At 48.1% G+C, this 19,191-nt stretch overlaps 1 protein-coding gene across 1 annotated transcript in view; it reads right to left on the bottom strand.

Moving 5' to 3' along the window:
* The window catches only part of LOC147747711 (coagulation factor XIII B chain-like), an 825,373-nt gene extending 810,762 nt beyond the window's left edge, over positions 1-14,611 (bottom strand). Inside the window, exon 1 of the mRNA XM_086955018.1 lies at positions 14,510-14,611. Coding sequence (XP_086811144.1) covers positions 14,510-14,567 — 58 coding nt within the window. The 5' untranslated portion in view covers positions 14,568-14,611. The remainder of the gene's footprint in view (positions 1-14,509) is intronic.
* Positions 14,612-19,191: the final 4,580 nt, after the last annotated feature.

The following is a 19,191-nucleotide window of genomic DNA, read 5'->3' as shown; positions in this document are numbered from 1 at the left end:
TCCACACACACCGCCAGCCAAGCACCACACCGCCAGCCAAGCACCACACCGCCAGCCAAGCGCCACTCCACGCACACCGCAAGCCAAGCGCCACTCCACGCACACCGCAAGCCAAGCGCCACTCCACGCACACCGCAAGCCAAGCGCCACTCCACGCACACCGCAAGCCAAGCACCACTCCACGCACACCGCAAGCCAAGCACCACTCCACGCACACCATCCAGCCAAGCGCCACTCCACGCACACCATCCAGCCAAGCGCCACTCCACGCACACCATCCAGCCAAGCGCCACTCCACACACACCGCCAGCCAAGCACCACACCGCAAGCCAAGCACCACTCCACGCACACCGCCAGCCAAGCACCAGTCCACACACACCGCCAGCCAAGCACCACTCCACGCACAGACAGCCAAGTACCACTCCACGCACACCACCAGCCAAGCACCACTCCACGCACACCGCAAGCGCCACTCCACGCACACCGCCAGCCAAGCACCACTCCACGCACACCGCAAGCAAAGCGCCACTCCACGCACACCGCAAGCAAAGCACCACTCCGTGCACAGACAGCCAAGTACCGCTCCACGCACACCATCCAGCCATGCGCCACTCCACACACACCGCCAGCCAAGCAGCACTCCGTGCACATACAGCCAAGTACCACTCCACGCACACCATCCAGCCAAGCACCACTACACACACCGCCAGGCAAACACCACTCCGATTTGCCCCAAGGGGGGGCAGAAATTCAAAAACAATTACTTGCCACCAGGAAGAGACCCTTGCCCAAGGGGTCGCCTCCAAAACATATACATTGCCTCAAAACAGTTCCCTGGTGCCAGTGGGGAATTTCTGCCCCCACCTGGGGGCAAAGCAACTAAAAAAATGGGCTGATTTGCCCCCCGGGGGGGCAGAAAAACAAAAATATTATCACAGCCCACCTGGAAGCGACCCTTGCCCAAGGGGTCGCTTCCTAAAAGCTAATTTCAAGATCCCTGGTGCTAGTGGGCATTTTCTGCCCCCCCCCCCCCCGGGGGCAAAACCGCAAAAAAAGGCCCTATTTGTCCCAAGGGGGGGGGGACAGAAAATAAACAACAAAATCAAGGCCCCCTGGAGGCGACCCTTACCCAAGGGGTCGCTTCCCAAAACAAACATGCACTAATAAAAAATCCCTGGTGCCAGTGGTTTATTTCTGCCCCCCCCGGGGGCAAAACGGCCGAAATAACGGCCCGATTTGCCCCCAGGGTCAGCAGAAAATCGAAAATAAAATGGCTGCCCACCTGGAAGCGACCCTTGCCCAAGGGGTCGCTTCCTAAAAGCTAATTTCACGATCCCTGGTGCTAGTGGGCATTTTCGGACCCCCCTGGGGGCAAAACGGCAAAAAAAACGGGCCGATTTGCCCCCAGGGGGGACAGAAAATAAACGACAAAATAATGGCCCCCAGGAAGCGACCCTTACCCAAGGGGTCGCTTCCAAAAACAAACATTGCCAAAACAAATAATCCCTGGTGCCAGTGGTTTATTTCTGCCCCCCCTGGGGGCAAAACGGCCGAAATAACGGGCCGATTTGCCCCCAGGGGGGGCAGAAAATCGTCGAGAAAATGTCTGCCCACCTGGAAGTGACCCTTGCCCAAGGGGTCGCTTCCGAAAAGCTAAATTTACAATCCCTGGTGCTAGTGGGGGCATTTCCGCCGCACGATCGCGACGCTGTGCGCGATCGTGAGGCAGAAATGCCCTGCAAAGAGACTTCAGGGGAAAGGAAAATCTCTTTCCTCTCCCCTGATGCCTCTTTGCGGCCCCAAACCCCCGCCGGACACGAGAAACTCACCTTTCTCCTTGGCGCGCAGGAAGCAAATGGCTTCCCGAGCGCAGGGAATCCCTGATGATGTCAGCGCGCGCTGTGCGCGCTGACGTCATCAGGGATTCCCAGGGGGGGGGGGCGGGGGCGGCAGCGGAAGCTCTTCCGCTGCCGCCCCGAGCAAAACAACGAAGATCAGAGAACCTCGGGGGGAGCGCCAGCGCTTCCCCCGAGGGTGGGGCTCATGACGAGCTGGGCTCGTCATCAGCACACGACCACCGTGCACCATGACGAGCCCAGCTCGTCATCAGCATCGAAAGGGCTAAACAATCAAAGGCTACACGTTCTAAAGATAAATGCACTCTGGACAACCGCTAAACCGGGGTTGGACCAGGTAACTGTAGCCCGAGGTCTTCAGATGCGAGATGGAAAGGAGACGTTGCTGCTGACTGGCTACAAAAACGGCGGATTTCGCGGCCGTTTTTGTAAATATCGCGGCATTTGCACGGATCGGCCGATTTCGGGATTTTTTTTCGCCAATCGCGAAATCGCGATAAGCCGGAGGGTCTGTCTAACAAATAAGATACATTGAAATTAATCCACACAAGACTTTTAAAAGGAGTTTAACTGTTAAGAATCAGAAAATAGAGTATGTGCAGAGTTTTAATTATTTAGGTATTACTTTGAATACCAAAATGACTTCGAAACCGCAATTGGAAAAAAGTCAATCTATCTTACTCTAAAATGCTCTACCAATAGTAAAGAAACATGAGAGCAATTTCTCTAAAGCACCCTGCCCTTGGGGTATACAAGTATAATGCACAATTGGCATCCCCATATGGGGCAGAATTATGGGGACCTACAAGCAGTAATACGTTTGTGGTGGGAGAAAATACGTTTTTTAGAAAACTGTTATGCCTTCCAGTGCGTACACCGCTCATACCTCTTGTACTGGACCTAAATATGCGCGTCATAGATTGCCAGGCAATTTTACGACCGCTAATGTTCTGGGTGCGACTGTGATGAACTGTAGAGCTCGTCCACTATAAGGAAGGGCTGGAGGAGATTCTAAGGTTAAAAAATGGGGGACGGTTGCCATGGCTGAAGCACGTCCATGACTGGTTTAATAAATTAGGCCTTAAGTATTTTTGGGGGGAACTTACTGGACTGTCTATGGCTTCAAAGACAGTACTTAAGATAACTTTTTGGGCCTACATTCTAGACAATTATGATAATTCAGCCACTGGTACTTCAACAATACAGTTCCTCTCGATGAGGTCAACCTGGGGATTTGAGCCCCTTTTGGAAGAGGTGCAGAAAAATCTTTATATTTGAAATTCCGATACGGTATATTACAGACAGAGTCAAATACATCAAAATGGGTCCAGAAACAAGGGGATGAAGGTTTAGAGTGCTGTGTATTATGCCATGCGCGTGCTAAAGAAAACGATGTACATATATTGTTTTTCTGCCCAGCCTATAAGAAATATAGTAATAAGTGGACCCAACCCATTTGCTGATTGTTGGGTAGGAGTTCCTGTTATAAGGCAGAAAGAATATTAAATACAGACACATCTCAAACTGTGGTTTTTAGTGTTAGTAGGTACCTGTTTGTAGTGAGTTTATTAAGAAGAAAAGAAGGCTTGAAATTTTAACTTCCTATCCCAAAACCACACTGGTTCTCTGCACTTGCACTTTACTCCGTACATGAAGAACATAATTAGCTTTATTATATTTGCCATTTGGTATTAAAAGGAAAAGCATTTAGAACATTGTATAGGGCATATATATATTGTTTTGCACCAATAGCAATTTTAAGAACAGGAAGTAAGCTTGGTCTTTCATATAGATATGCTTTGCCTTCACACTGTGTTAAGTTAGCATGATCTTATTAGGAGTTTAAACGCCATTTTAACTTTCTGCTGCTTCTGACCAGGGCACATATTGTTATTGGTATATAACTTTATTTCGATACAGTGCGTATCATAAAAAGTAGTACAACATCAATAAAAACAGTACAGAATATACAATATAATACTTTAAGATTCGAAGAATAAAAGCAATAAAACAAGTGTGCAAATAAACTTTTTCCATATATACACCAACTTGAAATTCAGTTTTACCAAGGGACACTTTACTGGAGCAGCAACAACCTTGAGGTTCTTAAGCGCCAAGCCCAACCTAAGAATTTCGCCATGCAACATGCAAAAAACGGGCGTGCATCTGAGCGCAATATACGTAGGGCTTCAACATGTGACCTTGTTCCCAAAGTCTTACACAGGGGCTTTAGCCATTTCGATCTTGGCGCTGCATAAGTTTTACACTCAAACAGAAAGTGGGCGACAGATTCAACCTTTGTGACACAGAACGGGCAATAAGGGAGCGTTTGGAGCGGGGGGTTCCAAGAGGAAGTGAACAATCCTAAAGGGAGCACACCCACCCTAAACTTAAAATACAGCGATCTGTCTCCAGACTTATGAATTTGGTCCAGAAAGGGTTCCCTATAAGGTAACTCCTTAACTAGCAAGAACTGGACAACAGATTTACAGTGGTTGGGGTTGGACATTCGCTTATTATCTACCCAGAGCCAATACACCTTCTTAAGTAGCTGTTTGGGAGGTGCAGTTTTGTTGACCCCGGCATCTCCCAGACCCAGCTCGTAGAGCAGGAGTTTGACTTCCCTCAACCAGGGTACCTTATTACAACCTGGAAGCGACAGAAGATCTCTTAGGGCATCAGCATAGCTACAGAGTTCAGGGACATTCCATATCCGAGACCAGAGAAGCAAGGGACGCAATTTTGCTTGTTCACAGATTGGACGTGTGCCTGTATCTAACAAGAGAGGGATTGTAGGGGTACATATTGTTATTAGAGCTTTGAGCCTAGTAGAATATTTTGCCTCACACGAGAATAATATGTTTCGCTATTGTATCAGCTTTGCTTGGTAAGCTATGTCTGTACAGTGAGTGCCGAGGCCTTCAAGGTTATTTCAACACAGTGGTTGTTGTGAGGTCTGATCTTCGCACGTTCTAGACATAACATATATGCGGCCAACTCTGGCTTTAGGCGCGTTTAATATTGCACTGCACAGAGCATGCTCACACACTTGATAATTCTTCGCATGCAGAGAGCTGGTGGAAGATGATGTGATCCCTTTCCACTAGGATCCTTAGTATGGGGCCGCCCTTCTAAAACCCAAAGAGACCTTCATTAGATATAATATAATATAATAGCAAGGGAGGGTAAGACTTAGGTGCCATTTGGCCTTCTTTCTTCTAGCATTTTAACATGCTTTCTCCCTTTGTATTTTATGGACTAGTAACTATGCTGATTACTTTGTTTCTTATAATATGTTTGCTTGTATTACCTAAGATACTGCACTTGAGAACACTGCATTAGAAATAAACATTTCAAACCTGCACGTGTCTTCATTCACTCCTCGTTTTGAACTGGTATGATAGTATAACGAAAGAGTGTTCATGTGTTCCCCGTTAACTGAGGTGTTCTAAGTCCATGTTCTGGGTTGTCTAAACATTGGGAGTTTGTAAGAAATAATGAGACACTGATTGCTAGTCTGGTAGGGTATTTTGGGTACTAAGGTGAGTTTTGGCACTCCCTAATTCACTGAGGTTCCAAGTCTCTATGCACAGTTCTGTGTGAAAGCAGGATCCCTGCGACAGGTCGACTGTATTTTTTTAATGGAATTTGGTGTACCTCCTCAGTGCTAAATGCTTAATATCCTTATGATTTTAAAACTTTTAAAAATAGTTTTTATATTATTTATTTTTTAAGATTAACAAAGGTCTTTGATTAGAAACATAATTCTAAAATGTATGCACAGGTCTAGCGTACTTTTTTGAAGGATTACTTTATGAAATGTTTTTATTGTGATATGTAATTTGTTAATGTGTCTCTTTTATGGTTTGTCAAACCGAAATAAAGATTAACTGAACTGAACTGAATGATTCACAGTTTATTAAAAAGAAGAGAAAAAAACACGTTAACAGAAAAGGCTATGTATACTCTGTGAGGGGAAAGCGGAGCCCCTTTAGTGATACCCATCTAAGAGTGACCACACATTCTTTTGGTGTTTATAGATTACTGCCCTTTATTTTATGCACTTACTATACCCTCTCCTGAAAGTGCTTGCACTTTTGTAGTGGGCTGAGCTGGTATCCTCTGGAAATGGCGTTTTGAAATGCAAAACATTGAAAAGCACGACAAAATTGTGAAAAAATTGATTTGTCTAGTAAATTCTGCAGATCCAGGGCCTTTAAAACTGAAACATGATTAAATGCTCTGCATTGCCACGAGGAGGGAAACAGTGGAATGGTGACTCTCCCATGTAAGTATCAAACAATAGGGCTTGTGTGGGAAGGAGTTGGAGAGCTGTAATAAAATCAGGAAGCTAATCCGTTCTCTAAATACCAACGGATTCAGAATGGCTTGGATAACAAACAGTATGATGCAAAAACTGGTTTTATCTCATCAACCATTGGGCAGGGAAGTGGACAGCTTGTACGTAGAGCATAGAATTAATAGTCACTGATAGAGGCAGTCGACAACGAATCTTTAATGCCATCTGGATAGGATTAGTTCCGTTCATGCACTCTTGTTTTTTTTATCTTGCTTCCTGGTGTCACTTTGGGTCAAATGGGAAGGATCCCAGCATGCAGCCTGGACCCCTCTGCAAATACAGTAAGTGCTGCATTTTATCACAATAGATGAGCTGGACGTGAATTCTCGTCAAGGTTTCATAGTCTTGACTCCAGTTACTGACCCCACCTAACTGAACGGAGGCATACATGGTGTAGATGTTGGAAAGATTCCAGATACCTCAACACAATTTGTTAGTAATTCGAAACTCTTGTCTTTCAAACTGGTTGTTCTTTCTTTTCACCAATTTGTAATATGTTTATAATGTGAAACTGCTCTTGCTTCTGGGCAGTAGATAGCTTCATTTATTTTTACCTACCAGTTATTCCTTGCTTGAAGGATGCCCAACTGAATTTAAATATTGACTGATGAAAGTTTATCAAGGGAGGTGCCTCTGTCCACAGTAGTGTCCCGGTATGGATGGATGGAGGCTTTGTCTGGAGGTCACCATCTTTAAGGGTCAGTTTCTACCACTTGCGTATGACTTGAATACATACCGAGGCGCTAGTTGTGGTAGTTGCAGAGTTACTTTGGGGTCCCGGCGCTTAATATTTATTTATTGCAAACTAAGCGCCGGTGAGATCAGGCAGCGAATTCACTCCGTTTACCGCACCCGGAGCATTTCAGTCAAATCGTCACGAGTAGATTTTGATCCCTGTGTGCCCCTTACTTGTTGAAAACGTAATGTGTGATGCAATTCAGCACATTCAGGCCAACGCTACTTTCGCAAGTAGCAAACAATGGACTTATTTGGCACCGATAGCAAAATCACATTATTTATTTGAAGCTAAAATCTCTGCCAATGTTTCTTATAAAGAATGATAAATATATGTTCATTGGTGAATGAAATCCACTTCATACATTAGATTAGACCCTGGATCCTTGGACGGCATTCCGACAGGCCTGTCGAGGATCACAAGGGCGCCTCCCTGTTTGGACAGAGTGAAGTCAGCTTTATTTGTAGCTAAAGAACGAAGACCACGAGAAACGAGACCCGCGGGTTCATCTTCTCCCGTCTCCCTGCCTTCTACAGTAGACTCTGCCCAGTCCCCGGCTCTGTCTTTACACTCTGTCTTACAGATGTGCCTCGTCTTATGGAAAGGGGCGACCAACTTGGTCCCCCCGAACGTATGGCTGAGTGCCTCGATCCCCCCGGGAAGCCATTTTTGGGCGGGAGGCGCGTCTCGGCTGGTATGCCCGAAGCGGCGTAGCCGGGGCGCGCCTGTTCCCGCCCTAGAGTGGGCTGGCCTAGACACTGACGCAGCCAGCCACGCCCTCGGGGCAGGCAGGGGCGGGTATACGCCCGCCCTGAAGACGGATAAAAGGGACGCAAGACCAGAAGACATCCTCTTGTTCTTGTGCTCTGAAGCTGCACCTCCTCGCTGCACGTGAGCTCGGGACAGAACGAAGAGCCAATTTTGAGCGTTTTAATCTTTCTTTTTGTCTTCTAGATACTTCGTTTGAAAAATGCCCAAGAAAGGCGCGAAGAGAATGTCGACTGACCAGATGGTTCGGGTTCTCATGAAGGAAATGTCCGAGATAAAAAAGCAGTTGGCGGGGCGAGACGGTGGGGAGGGATCAGGGCGTCCACCGGCCGGAGGGAGACCTAAGAGGCCGAGAAGGGGGCCGGTCGGGGGAGACGTCCCGGTTCCCTGTTCCCCGCTCGAGCCGCCAGCCCCGGTACCGGCCCCGGTACCGCAGGAAGGGAATCCGATTCCGGTCGTAGTCACCCCGACATCCGCTGAGGATATGCCTCCCGAGTTGGCGGCACAGTTAGCAGCGTGGTTGGGGGACAGTAGCGAGGGCGCCACGGCTGCCGAAGCGCAAGCACTCATGAAACAGTTGCGCGAGAAACGTGATACAGCCAAGGTGCCCGCGCCGGATGCGGTGATAGACAAGCCACGAGGGGCGGAAGTAGCGTCCGGTGCAGGTAAGCGGCCATTGCCGATCGCAAGGGATGAGTCAACACCCTCTCGTAGAGAAAAATTGGGGCAACATGTTCCTTTGGCAATAAAGGAAAAGATTTGGGCGGGGGAATACGTAAACATTTTCTCCCTGCTCGTTGATCATTATGAGGTCGAAACTGTTAAGGGTCAAAAGGATCTGATGCATCCGAGTGTTTGGCGCGCAAAAATGGCCGCCTTTAAAGTGAATGAGAATATTGGCAACTGGGGTAATGCTTGGGGAGTTTTTACGTCAATTTTGGGGGAACGTAGGCCTGAATTGCTCCCTGAATTTCCAGTATATCAGTCACGAATTATGGGGTACTCGACATCGCACCAAGGTAACCAATGGTTCTGTTATGACAACCTTTTCAGGAAAGCGATGGAGCATAACAAAAGTTTAACCTGGGACTGTTACGATTCTTTGACATGGAATAAAATGAAAGAGTCGGGGATGTTGAAAGTGCCGTTGGTGGGGAGTACTGTTGGTGAGTCCTCCCGCCAAAACGGGGGGATGCCCTTTCGGTCGGGTACGGGTACAGACGATTATCCGAGACCCGCCAGCAATACAGGGAAGAGGGGTTTCTGTTTCAATTTCAACAAAAGTAAATGTACTAGGCCCCCGGGATCTTGTAAATTCAAACACGAATGTAGTGGTTGTGGGGCACCCCATCCTGAGTCCTCGTGCAGAGCCAAATCGGGTGAAAATGGGGGTAGAGGAGGCGCCAAACAGGTCTAATATAGTCCGAGGGGCGCCTTTACCAACCCCGATTGATACCCTGGCGATGATTCCCTGGCTCAGCGAATACCCAGATCGTACTTCTGCTGGGGTGCTACGAAACGGTTTTTCATATGGTTTCCGCATCCCGGTGGGGGACTTTCAGGGTGTCGGGACGTGCAAAAACCAGCTTTCCGTCTTGCAGCATACGACTGTAGTACAGGATAAGATCCGGAAAGAGGTTACCCGAGGTCGGGTTGCCGGCCCGTTTAGTGTTCCCCCGGTACAGAATTTTGTTTGTTCTCCTTTAGGGGTGGTCCCCAAGAAGGACCCAGGTGAGTTTCGATTGATTCACAATTTATCAGCTCCTCATGGCCTTTCTGTAAACGACGCAATTGATCCAGAGATATGTTCGGTGCGGTACGCATCATTCGATGAGGCCGTAGCCATTTTGAATCGCCTGGGGCCCGGGACGCTGATGGCGAAATCAGATATCGAGTCAGCGTTCCGTTTGCTCCCGGTATACCCGGAGGACCAACGTCTTTTGGGATTCATGTTTCAAGGTTCGTATTACATGGATAGGTGTATGCCGATGGGGTGCTCTATATCTTGTGCATATTTCGAGAAATTCAGTAGTTTTCTACAATGGGTTTACACGAAGAAAACGGGTTTTCGAAATGTGATGCATTACCTCGATGACTTTCTGTTCCTTGGGGCCGCTGGGGATGATGAATGTGCCCGGGCCTTGACTGAATTTTGTGTTTTAATGAATCAATTTGGCGTGCCATTGGCACCAGGTAAAACTGTGGGTCCCACGACTTGCCTCGAGTTTCTCGGGATCGAGTTGGACTCTAGTGAGGGTTGTTTTCGTTTACCAGCTGCCAAAGTGTCGAAATTCAGGGCAGCCCTGCAAATGTGTATTACTGCATCTAAAGTTACGCTGCATCAATTGCAGCAATTGGTGGGGAAGTTGAATTTTGCCCTAAGGGTGATCCCAATGGCCCGCCCCTTTTCCCGTTCGATTGCCCAGGCGATGGTCGGCCTAAAGGAGGGTCATCATCGCACAAGACTATCGGCTGAGGTCCGCCAAGATATGCGTATTTGGTTAGCATTTTTGGCGGATTTCAATGGTCGAGTCGTCTGGAACAAACCAGCCTTGTCCTCTAAAGAGCTTGGTCTATGGCAGATTCAGCGGGAAGCATGGGCTTTGGCGTCATCTTCGGCACAAAATGGTCGGCACAAAGGTGGCCAACATGGTGGCATGAAGAGGGGCTGACGAGTAATATTGCTTTCCTTGAACTGTTTCCCATTTTGGTGGCCCTCAGAACCTGGCCCGATGGATTCAAAAATCACTCTGTCATATCTTGGTCTGACAATATGACCGTTGTAGAATGCATCAATAGTCAGGCAGCACGTTGTAAAATGATTTTAAGGCTGCTTAAAGAAATTGTCTTACTATGTATGCAACTGAACGTGGTATTCAGAGCGAAACATGTCCCAGGGGTGATGAATCAGGCGGCTGATGCACTGTCTCGTTTTCAAATACAGGCTTTCTCGGGTTTCCTTCCCTCGGCGGACCCAGAGCCGGCACCCTTTCCCGAAGCTCTCTGGTCTCTCGGTGCCCCGAACTTCGTTACCTCGTGGGAGAGAGTCTAGCACCAAGAACGAGGAAGGCATACGAAGGGGCGTTTCGGGCCTATTTAGCCTTTTTGGGGACTGAGAGAGGGGGGCTTTGGGGGCACGAGGATTGGGTAGTACATTTTCTGATGTCCTTGCGTAGGGCTGGGAAGTCGGTGGCTACAGCCCAGAGGCATCGTGCTGCCATTTCCTTTGTTGCCAGGGCCCATAATATCCGGGACCCGACAGCGTCTTTCGTGGTACAGAAAGCGCTACGTGGGTGGCAACGCCTTGAGGGTCGCAGAGTAGATGAGAGGCGCCCGATAGGTCTGGATAGGTTGGCCCAGTTGCTGGCCACACTCCACGCCACATGCTCGTCTCAGTTCGAGGCCTGTTTGTTCCGAGCTGCTTTTACGCTTGCATTTCACGGGGCGATGAGGATAAGTGAGCTGGTGGCAAGGAACAAACAGGATGTGGTGGGGGGTTTGTGCCGGGAACACGTTCAGATCTGGGGTGAGACGATGACTGTATCCTTTGTCAAGTCAAAAACCGATCAAGGTGGGGTGGGAGACTGCATAGTCATTCGCAGGATTCCAGGGTCCTCCATGTGTCCGGTGAAGTGTTTAGAAGATTACCTAGCACGAAGGGTGGCATCATGGGGAGGGTCATTGTTGAGACACGCGGACGCCACCCCACTGACGAAGTTTCAGTTTCAGCGGGTGCTCGCGATGTCAATTACCGCAGCGGGCTTGGACCCGGGTGAGTTTGGGACCCATTCCTTTCGGATAGGGGCTGCCACTGAAGCTACAGCCAGGGGTCTTAATGTGGAACAAGTAAAACGAGTGGGGCGTTGGTCCTCCAATTGTTATAAGAGGTATGTGCGGTTGCACATGTTGTGAAGCTGTAATAATGTACTCACGCTTCTTGTCTTTTGTTTGGTTTTCAGTTACGCAAGCCTTCGAGGCGGGGCGGACTATGCAGTCGACCCAACACCAGGCCAGCGGTCAGACATCACCGGCTGTGAGAAAGGAGGTGTGGGTCGTGGGCCACTCATACGTGAGGCGTGCCGCAGACGTATTCGAAGCAGGTGACATGATTCACGCAGCTGGGGAATACGGGTACAGAATGTCCTTCTACGGAAGGGGCGGTCTCTGTATTGACCAGTTTCAGGCATTCTTTGAGGGTTTGTTAGGGCGGACGAGGTCACCGCCGTCTATAGTCATAGTACATTTAGGGGGCAATGATTTGGTCACCACCGGTAGACGACTTCTCCTGGAGGCAATGCTTTCCACTGTAAGTTGGTTGGCGAGGAAAGTTCCGGGGTGCATGATTGCGTGGTCTCATATGATCCCACGAAAAGTGTGGCGGGGGGCTGTTTCGATCCCTGCTTTGAACCATTCTGTTAGAAAACTTAATAACAAAGTGAGTAGGTTGTTTCGTTCCAGGACATTGCATTCTATCTCGCACGGTTGTATTAATGATGACAGTATGTATCTAGGGGATGGCGTGCATTTGTCTCGGGTGGGAAATGAGTTACTCATAGGAGACTTCTTAGCATGGTTCAAAACGTTGAAACATGACCTTTAGCTAGGAGTTTTGTGGGGGGCCCGGATAGCCGGTCAACTATCCGGGCCTGTGGCGGTAAGGTCATGATCGGTGAGCACTAATTAGTAGATCCCTATGAGTGGGCGTCACCCAACACGGATGGGAGCGCTCGGGAGAGGTGGCCATTGGCCCCTCAATGGGGAGGCGGTCCCTTCTAAGGATGGGTCGCCGGAAGTAAAGGAAAGGCGGTCAAGGCCCCTTCCTTTGTAGGAGGGGTTACAGCCCCCTCCTGGGGAATTTCCCGGGGCCAGTGACATCTGCGGCGGCAGATGCGGTAAGTTGTGTGGGGTTGGGATAAGGTCTACGGTACCTTCTAGATACCTCACACGAGTATTCGAACGACCTTTAACTGGCGTCGAGTCTTTAGGTGCCCCCGTCAAGTCAAGGGAAATTGGTAATAGTTGCACTTGAGGTACGCCTCCGTGCTGTCGCCCAGCCCAAGTGGGAGGGGTAAGTCTGGTTAGGGATCTTGACACCGGTTATGACCTTGCCGTTGGCCCTTAAACGTTAGGTTGTACAATTTCAATATGTCAAGAAATGTTTTGTAGGATGCTAGTTCGGCTAGGAGAACCTCTGTATTAGAGAATCTGTTAAGGTTAGCCAAACATCGCAATATGGTAATGAAATTGTACATAACATGAAACGTTTAATGTTTTAATTTTTTGTTTTAATAAATACGGCCGGGATGGTCACTCCATCCCACTTCCAAAAAACTCAAGAACTGTTTCCGGTTTCCCTCCTTTGGGGATTGTGTTGAGAGGGGGTGGCGGGTATCTCGGCCATATGGAAAGGGGCGACCAACTTGGTCCCCCCGAACGTATGGCTGAGTGCCTCGATCCCCCCGGGAAGCCATTTTTGGGCGGGAGGCGCGTCTCGGCTGGTATGCCCGAAGCGGCGTAGCCGGGGCGCGCCTGTTCCCGCCCTAGAGTGGGCTGGCCTAGACACTGACGCAGCCAGCCACGCCCTCGGGGCAGGCAGGGGCGGGTATACGCCCGCCCTGAAGACGGATAAAAGGGACGCAAGACCAGAAGACATCCTCTTGTTCTTGTGCTCTGAAGCTGCACCTCCTCGCTGCACGTGAGCTCGGGACAGAACGAAGAGCCAATTTTGACCCACCCACCAGCCCCTGAAGACAGCCAGTTGTTTGTAATAAAGTTGATTAATTTTGCTTGTGTTCTCGTTTCCAGGTTGGAGTATCATGTTGATATTGAGTTAATAAAGAATGGTCTGTTTGAGTACGTTTCACCATTAAAGAGATTCAGATTTAGTGTTGAATTTTATGCATGCCCTTTCGGTCATAGTGGCCAATGTATTCTGAGTTTTAGTTAGCACTGTCGTATTTATTTGGTAGGCGGTAAGGTCATGATCGGTGAGCACTAATTAGTAGATCCCTATGAGTGGGCGTCACCCAACACGGATGGGAGCGCTCGGGAGAGGTGGCCATTGGCCCCTCAATGGGGAGGCGGTCCCTTCTAAGGATGGGTCGCCGGAAGTAAAGGAAAGGCGGTCAAGGCCCCTTCCTTTGTAGGAGGGGTTACAGCCCCCTCCTGGGGAATTTCCCGGGGCCAGTGACATCTGCGGCGGCAGATGCGGTAAGTTGTGTGGGGTTGGGATAAGGTCTACGGTACCTTCTAGATACCTCACACGAGTATTCGAACGACCTTTAACTGGCGTCGAGTCTTTAGGTGCCCCCGTCAAGTCAAGGGAAATTGGTAATAGTTGCACTTGAGGTACGCCTCCGTGCTGTCGCCCAGCCCAAGTGGGAGGGGTAAGTCTGGTTAGGGATCTTGACACCGGTTATGACCTTGCCGTTGGCCCTTAAACGTTAGGTTGTACAATTTCAATATGTCAAGAAATGTTTTGTAGGATGCTAGTTCGGCTAGGAGAACCTCTGTATTAGAGAATCTGTTAAGGTTAGCCAAACATCGCAATATGGTAATGAAATTGTACATAACATGAAACGTTTAATGTTTTAATTTTTTGTTTTAATAAATACGGCCGGGATGGTCACTCCATCCCACTTCCAAAAAACTCAAGAACTGTTTCCGGTTTCCCTCCTTTGGGGATTGTGTTGAGAGGGGGTGGCGGGTATCTCGGCCATATGTTCGAAGATGCCCGGCCCTGTGTGCAGCACTCCCGCCCATACTCTGCCCAGTCCGGCAGCATCTTACCTTCAGCCCCGCAGCAGGCCCACAGTACCAGCAGGACGGAGCACCCCAGCGCCTTCATGCTGCAGCCGATCAGACTCGCCCGGTCCTTCCAGCTTCCTCTGCGCTTTGTCGAAAGTGGGTTTAAATACCGCCTGGTATTGGTTTTATTCAGCGGTGCAACGTGCTGCAGTTCAGGGAAATTCAGTTGTGAGAGAGCGCAATTTGAATGAAAAGTATATCTGTACCATATTTACAAGCATTTCGCATAAATGTAGAACTTGTAACGTGAAGTAGCACTTGTAGTGTAAAGTTAGCCGATGTAACCAATGTAATAGGAAATGTATTTGTATTTACACTAGAAATGCTTTAGACTTAGAAGGCCCGTATACATATAGGTTGGGCTAATATAGAAAATGTGTAGAAATGCTTAAAGAACAGTAGAACGTGCTGAATAGATGTACGTATATAATTATAAAACGGAGAAAGAGATGAAATGTAAAGTGAAGAAATGTGCAGACTATATAGCACTGCATAAGAACGAGAGTATAACGTTGTATTTTATGTAACATGGATTCAAGTATAATCAAATGATTTGTTAATTCAAATATATATGTGTGTTAAAAGTCATACTGTGTAGAAGAGTTTGTAGGAATGTTAGCATAGTGTGGTCATATGTGATTTTAACCTAACTGACCAAGGGTTCGCAGGAGTGTAGTTCACTGCATGTAATTTAGTGGGCTCACAGGAATAGGAATAGCTTTGATCTGTACTTGCGAGCCAAGAGTCAAAGGTCTTGTTAAATTTAGAGTGACAATACTGGACGAAGTTTATGGCCTATTGAGATAAGAGACGCTTGGAATTTGGAGTCTTGTTTTAAGTGACCGTTCGCAGGACCAAAGGAGGTTATAATCACAACTGTAATGAATAGAGTTCTGTTGAGGTGATAGACTTTGCTCTGAAAGTGTCAACTGGAATGTCAATGAAGTCACCCGCACGAAGATGAAGATGGCGCCTGAGAAGCAAGGTCAACTTAACAGACGACGCGAAGAGACGAAGCTATGGAAAGAACTAGAATGAGATCATGTGAATGTGTACGTGGTGGGCGTCAAAGGGGCGTTCCACCTATACTGTGATTGTGTATTTAGGGACAGCACCCTGGGGAGAAGAGCAGCGCAAGAGCTCAGAGCAGATGGCCTGAAGACAAAGCAAGAGAGCAGAGCGCAAGAGAGCAGTAGGCCGAGGACCCTTAGAGAGCGGATGGGTAGGCAGAGAGGGTACTGCTTCTCTACATAGGTTACCATTAGAGGCTAAGAGAGTTTGAACTTCTTTGGAAGTCAAACTGCTGACACCTTTTTAGGGTAAAAGGACTTGCTAGTAGGGATGTCACCTAGCATAGAGTAGGGACAGATTTAACTTGTTTATTCTCTTTTTGTAGATGACGCAACAGAGCCACTTCGTGTCTATGCTTTTCAATTTGCTGATTCTAGAATTGATTTTGATTGTATTCTTTTGTAGACTCAGATTCTTTAGGGAATTTATGTTCCTTTTAGTTCCTGTATATTTGTTGAATCTTATCCTGAGAGGATTGTATATGCAGTTGATTTTGATTTTATATTAAACTTTTTAAACTTTATCAGTCGTAAGTGGTTCTTCAGAGTTGCGTCAGTCTATGGGGTTGATTTATTAACCTATGTGGGGTTTGCCTTTTACTCAATGACAGATAATAATCGATCCAAATTGAGTGAATGAGATAGGTATCTAGGTGATCAGAAAAGGTATCAAAATCTCATTCCCCGCAGTTGGTAGCAGAGAAAGATGGTTTTCTTCTTGAGGAAGGCAACCTAGGTCAGGTCTAGATTACCCCAAGGTCCCTAGTCATCGACGACCAGAAGAAGAATCCCTGCCGAAGAAGGTGCTGACGGTGCGAGAGAAAAGCAGCAGAGTCGGTCGAGAGTGAGTATAAGGGTCATGCGTTGCCAGATTGCGGTGTTTTATGTTGTACCTGTGTTGTAATGTCAAGCGGAGTTGAATGCCTGTAGTGTGATTGAGGGAAGGTTGTGAGCGCGCGCAACCGGATAAAATCTTATGTCCAGAGAAGGGCTTAAGTGGTTCGGGTGTATCGAACACCCAGAGTAATTGTCTACCATTGTAAAGGGGGTCATGAGGTACCATTGATCGCCCGCAGGACCGATGATAGGGGGAGTGTAAGAGTGAGTGTATGGGTAACGGACGCTGGTCGTACGTTTACTGTGTGTAAGTAACCTATCAGTTAAGGCGAGCGTCCGAAGTGAGAGGAAGACGTTTCGTCAGTTGAGGTGACAATTACAGTTAGACTGTGGACGTACAGTCAAGAAAAGTGATCGCTTGGACGGAAGTAGTCATTTTTCGGTGTATGAATGAGACGCATGCAAGACCGCGAGACAAGCTGAGAAAGGAGGGGAACTGCTGCAGAGGGGACGAGTGACGTCAGCGTAGAGCCGCGCTGGGATTGGCCGGTTGGTGTAGAACCGCGCTGGGATAGGCTGGTCAGCGAGAGCCGCGCAGGGATTGGTGGTTGTCATCGGGAAGTAAATAAGGAAGAGTAATTAAGGAAAATCGTAGATTCTTGAAAATGAAGTGTTTTAAACGTTTAAGGGCGATCTTTAAGAGAGATAGAGGAAACTCGTATGCAGGGGAAGAAGCCCCACCAGAAGGCACACCAGCTTATTATATGGCTGTGAATGTAGGCTTACACTCAATACTATGGATCTCCGAGTGGAGTAAGCTAACAGAAGGAAATGAGGAACTGACGTTCCCGAGATACGGGACGTTTAGGGTAGAAGTATTGAACCAACTGAAAGCGGTAATGCTCGCAACGAGACCTCTACCGAGGCCAACACAGTTCGAAGCCCTCAATGCATGGTTTAGAGCGGCACATGATAAGAGCTTGAATAGACGCCAAGAAAGAGTGAGACGATCAGTAAGAGCAGTGCAGGATGCTAAATGGGACGATGAAGCTAAAAAGTGGAGGGTGCAAAAGATAGAAGCAGACAAACTGTACCCAATGCTTGAGGCTACGGGAGAAAAGAAACCTCTAGAAGAAGATGAGGATAGCGAGTCGGATGAGGATCTGATAGAGAGGCTATTGTTAGATAGACCACCTCCGTACAACAGAGAAGCCGAAAGTCCCGAACTACAGCAAGGGGACGGGGCTAGGTGGGGGGAATATAAACCGCTCCCCACATCAGAGTGGGACCCCAAGAAAGGTGAGGAAGTACCTCAATCTAGTCCCGTACAGAGAGTAGTAGGAAGGTTTGTGGTCCAGAAGGTGCCAGAAACGGAGCATGCAAGGTCGTACCAATTGCCGGATGCTCAACAAGTACCGGTTACCATAGGTCCTATAGTGTCAATCTACAACCCAGAGGGAGCTCAGCAGGAGGAACAGGCACGGTGGGACAGGGAAAGGGCAGAGATGGAAAGTAGGAATAATACGATCAATTCCCAAAGGCAGTTGCTAGCACCAAAGAGTCGGAGTACCCCATTGGATTCAGCAACGGGTCCCTGGATAGAACAGGGGGGTCAGAGAGGACAGATGGATTTGAGGGGACCGAAACCGAAATCCTTTAAGGAATTAAGGGAGTACTTGAAAGAATGGGATGCTGCCGTAGAAACTCAGAATAAAAGAATAGAAACAGAAACAGAATGGAGAGATCAGGATAACAGGATCCTCTCTCACTGCGGAGCTGGCGAAAGCAGTCCGGAGTGGGAGGGAGGGAGTCAAGGAAGTAAAGGAGATACTTGCCATATCATCAGTGGCAGTAGACAAATGTGTGAAGACAAGAGTACAGGGTGTGGGGGAGTGCCTCGCCTCATCCTTAGTGAGGGGGAACGAAAGACACAGGAGTACTGAGATAGTTTCAGGTGCACTCACCATGCCCGGGCGAAAATGTGCGACATTGGAATCACGAGAATATAGGGAGTCGCGAAGGGTCTCGCCATACATCCGGTGATCACGGACGAGATCGCGGGAACATGGAGGACCGTGAAGGATCTTATCGTTTATTGAGCGACACCAGACAGCAAGGGAGTTGCAGTGATATAGAACAGAACGGAGGATCCTATCTCGCCTCTAAAGAGACAGAACCGAAAAGACAGGATGCAGTGATGGGGAATAGATCATTGTTCCACCATACCCCAAGGGAAGATGGGAAAGCTTGGGATCTAGAGAGGTGGGAACAAAGAGAAGCAAGAAGGATGCCTCATAACTCACCTGTGCCCAGACGTAGGACTCGTAGTGGGGGTGAGAGGGATGTAAAAGAACCGCCTAGGAGTGAGGTACTGAGAGCTGAGATAAAAGCGAAACGGCTCGACGTAATGAGTTTAAAATCAGACTTGGAGGAAATAATAGACGGCACATTGCCAATGGAAAGGATAGAGCTGTATGAACAGGATGAAATACTGTTTATGTCTAAGGACGTTACTCGGAAAGCGAGGTCAGTTCATGAAAAATTATCTGAGTTGGCAAACAGGTATATGATAGACCTTTCACAAACTAAAGCTTTACAGGGTAACCATAGGCTAAATTGCACGGATCAGGATCTAGATGAGCGTAGGACGATTGGGCTGAAAATCCACATCAAGGAACTGATCCTGAGTATTAGATTGTGGAGGAATTTGGATAAATGGGAGGAAAGATGGTCCAAGAGGGGATCCGTCAGAAGGAG

This window comes from Lissotriton vulgaris, chromosome 1_1 (assembly GCF_964263255.1).
Source record: "Lissotriton vulgaris chromosome 1_1, aLisVul1.2, whole genome shotgun sequence".
Classification (NCBI taxonomy): Eukaryota; Metazoa; Chordata; class Amphibia; order Caudata; family Salamandridae; genus Lissotriton; species Lissotriton vulgaris.
This window is presented reverse-complemented; position numbering and strand designations above follow the sequence as displayed.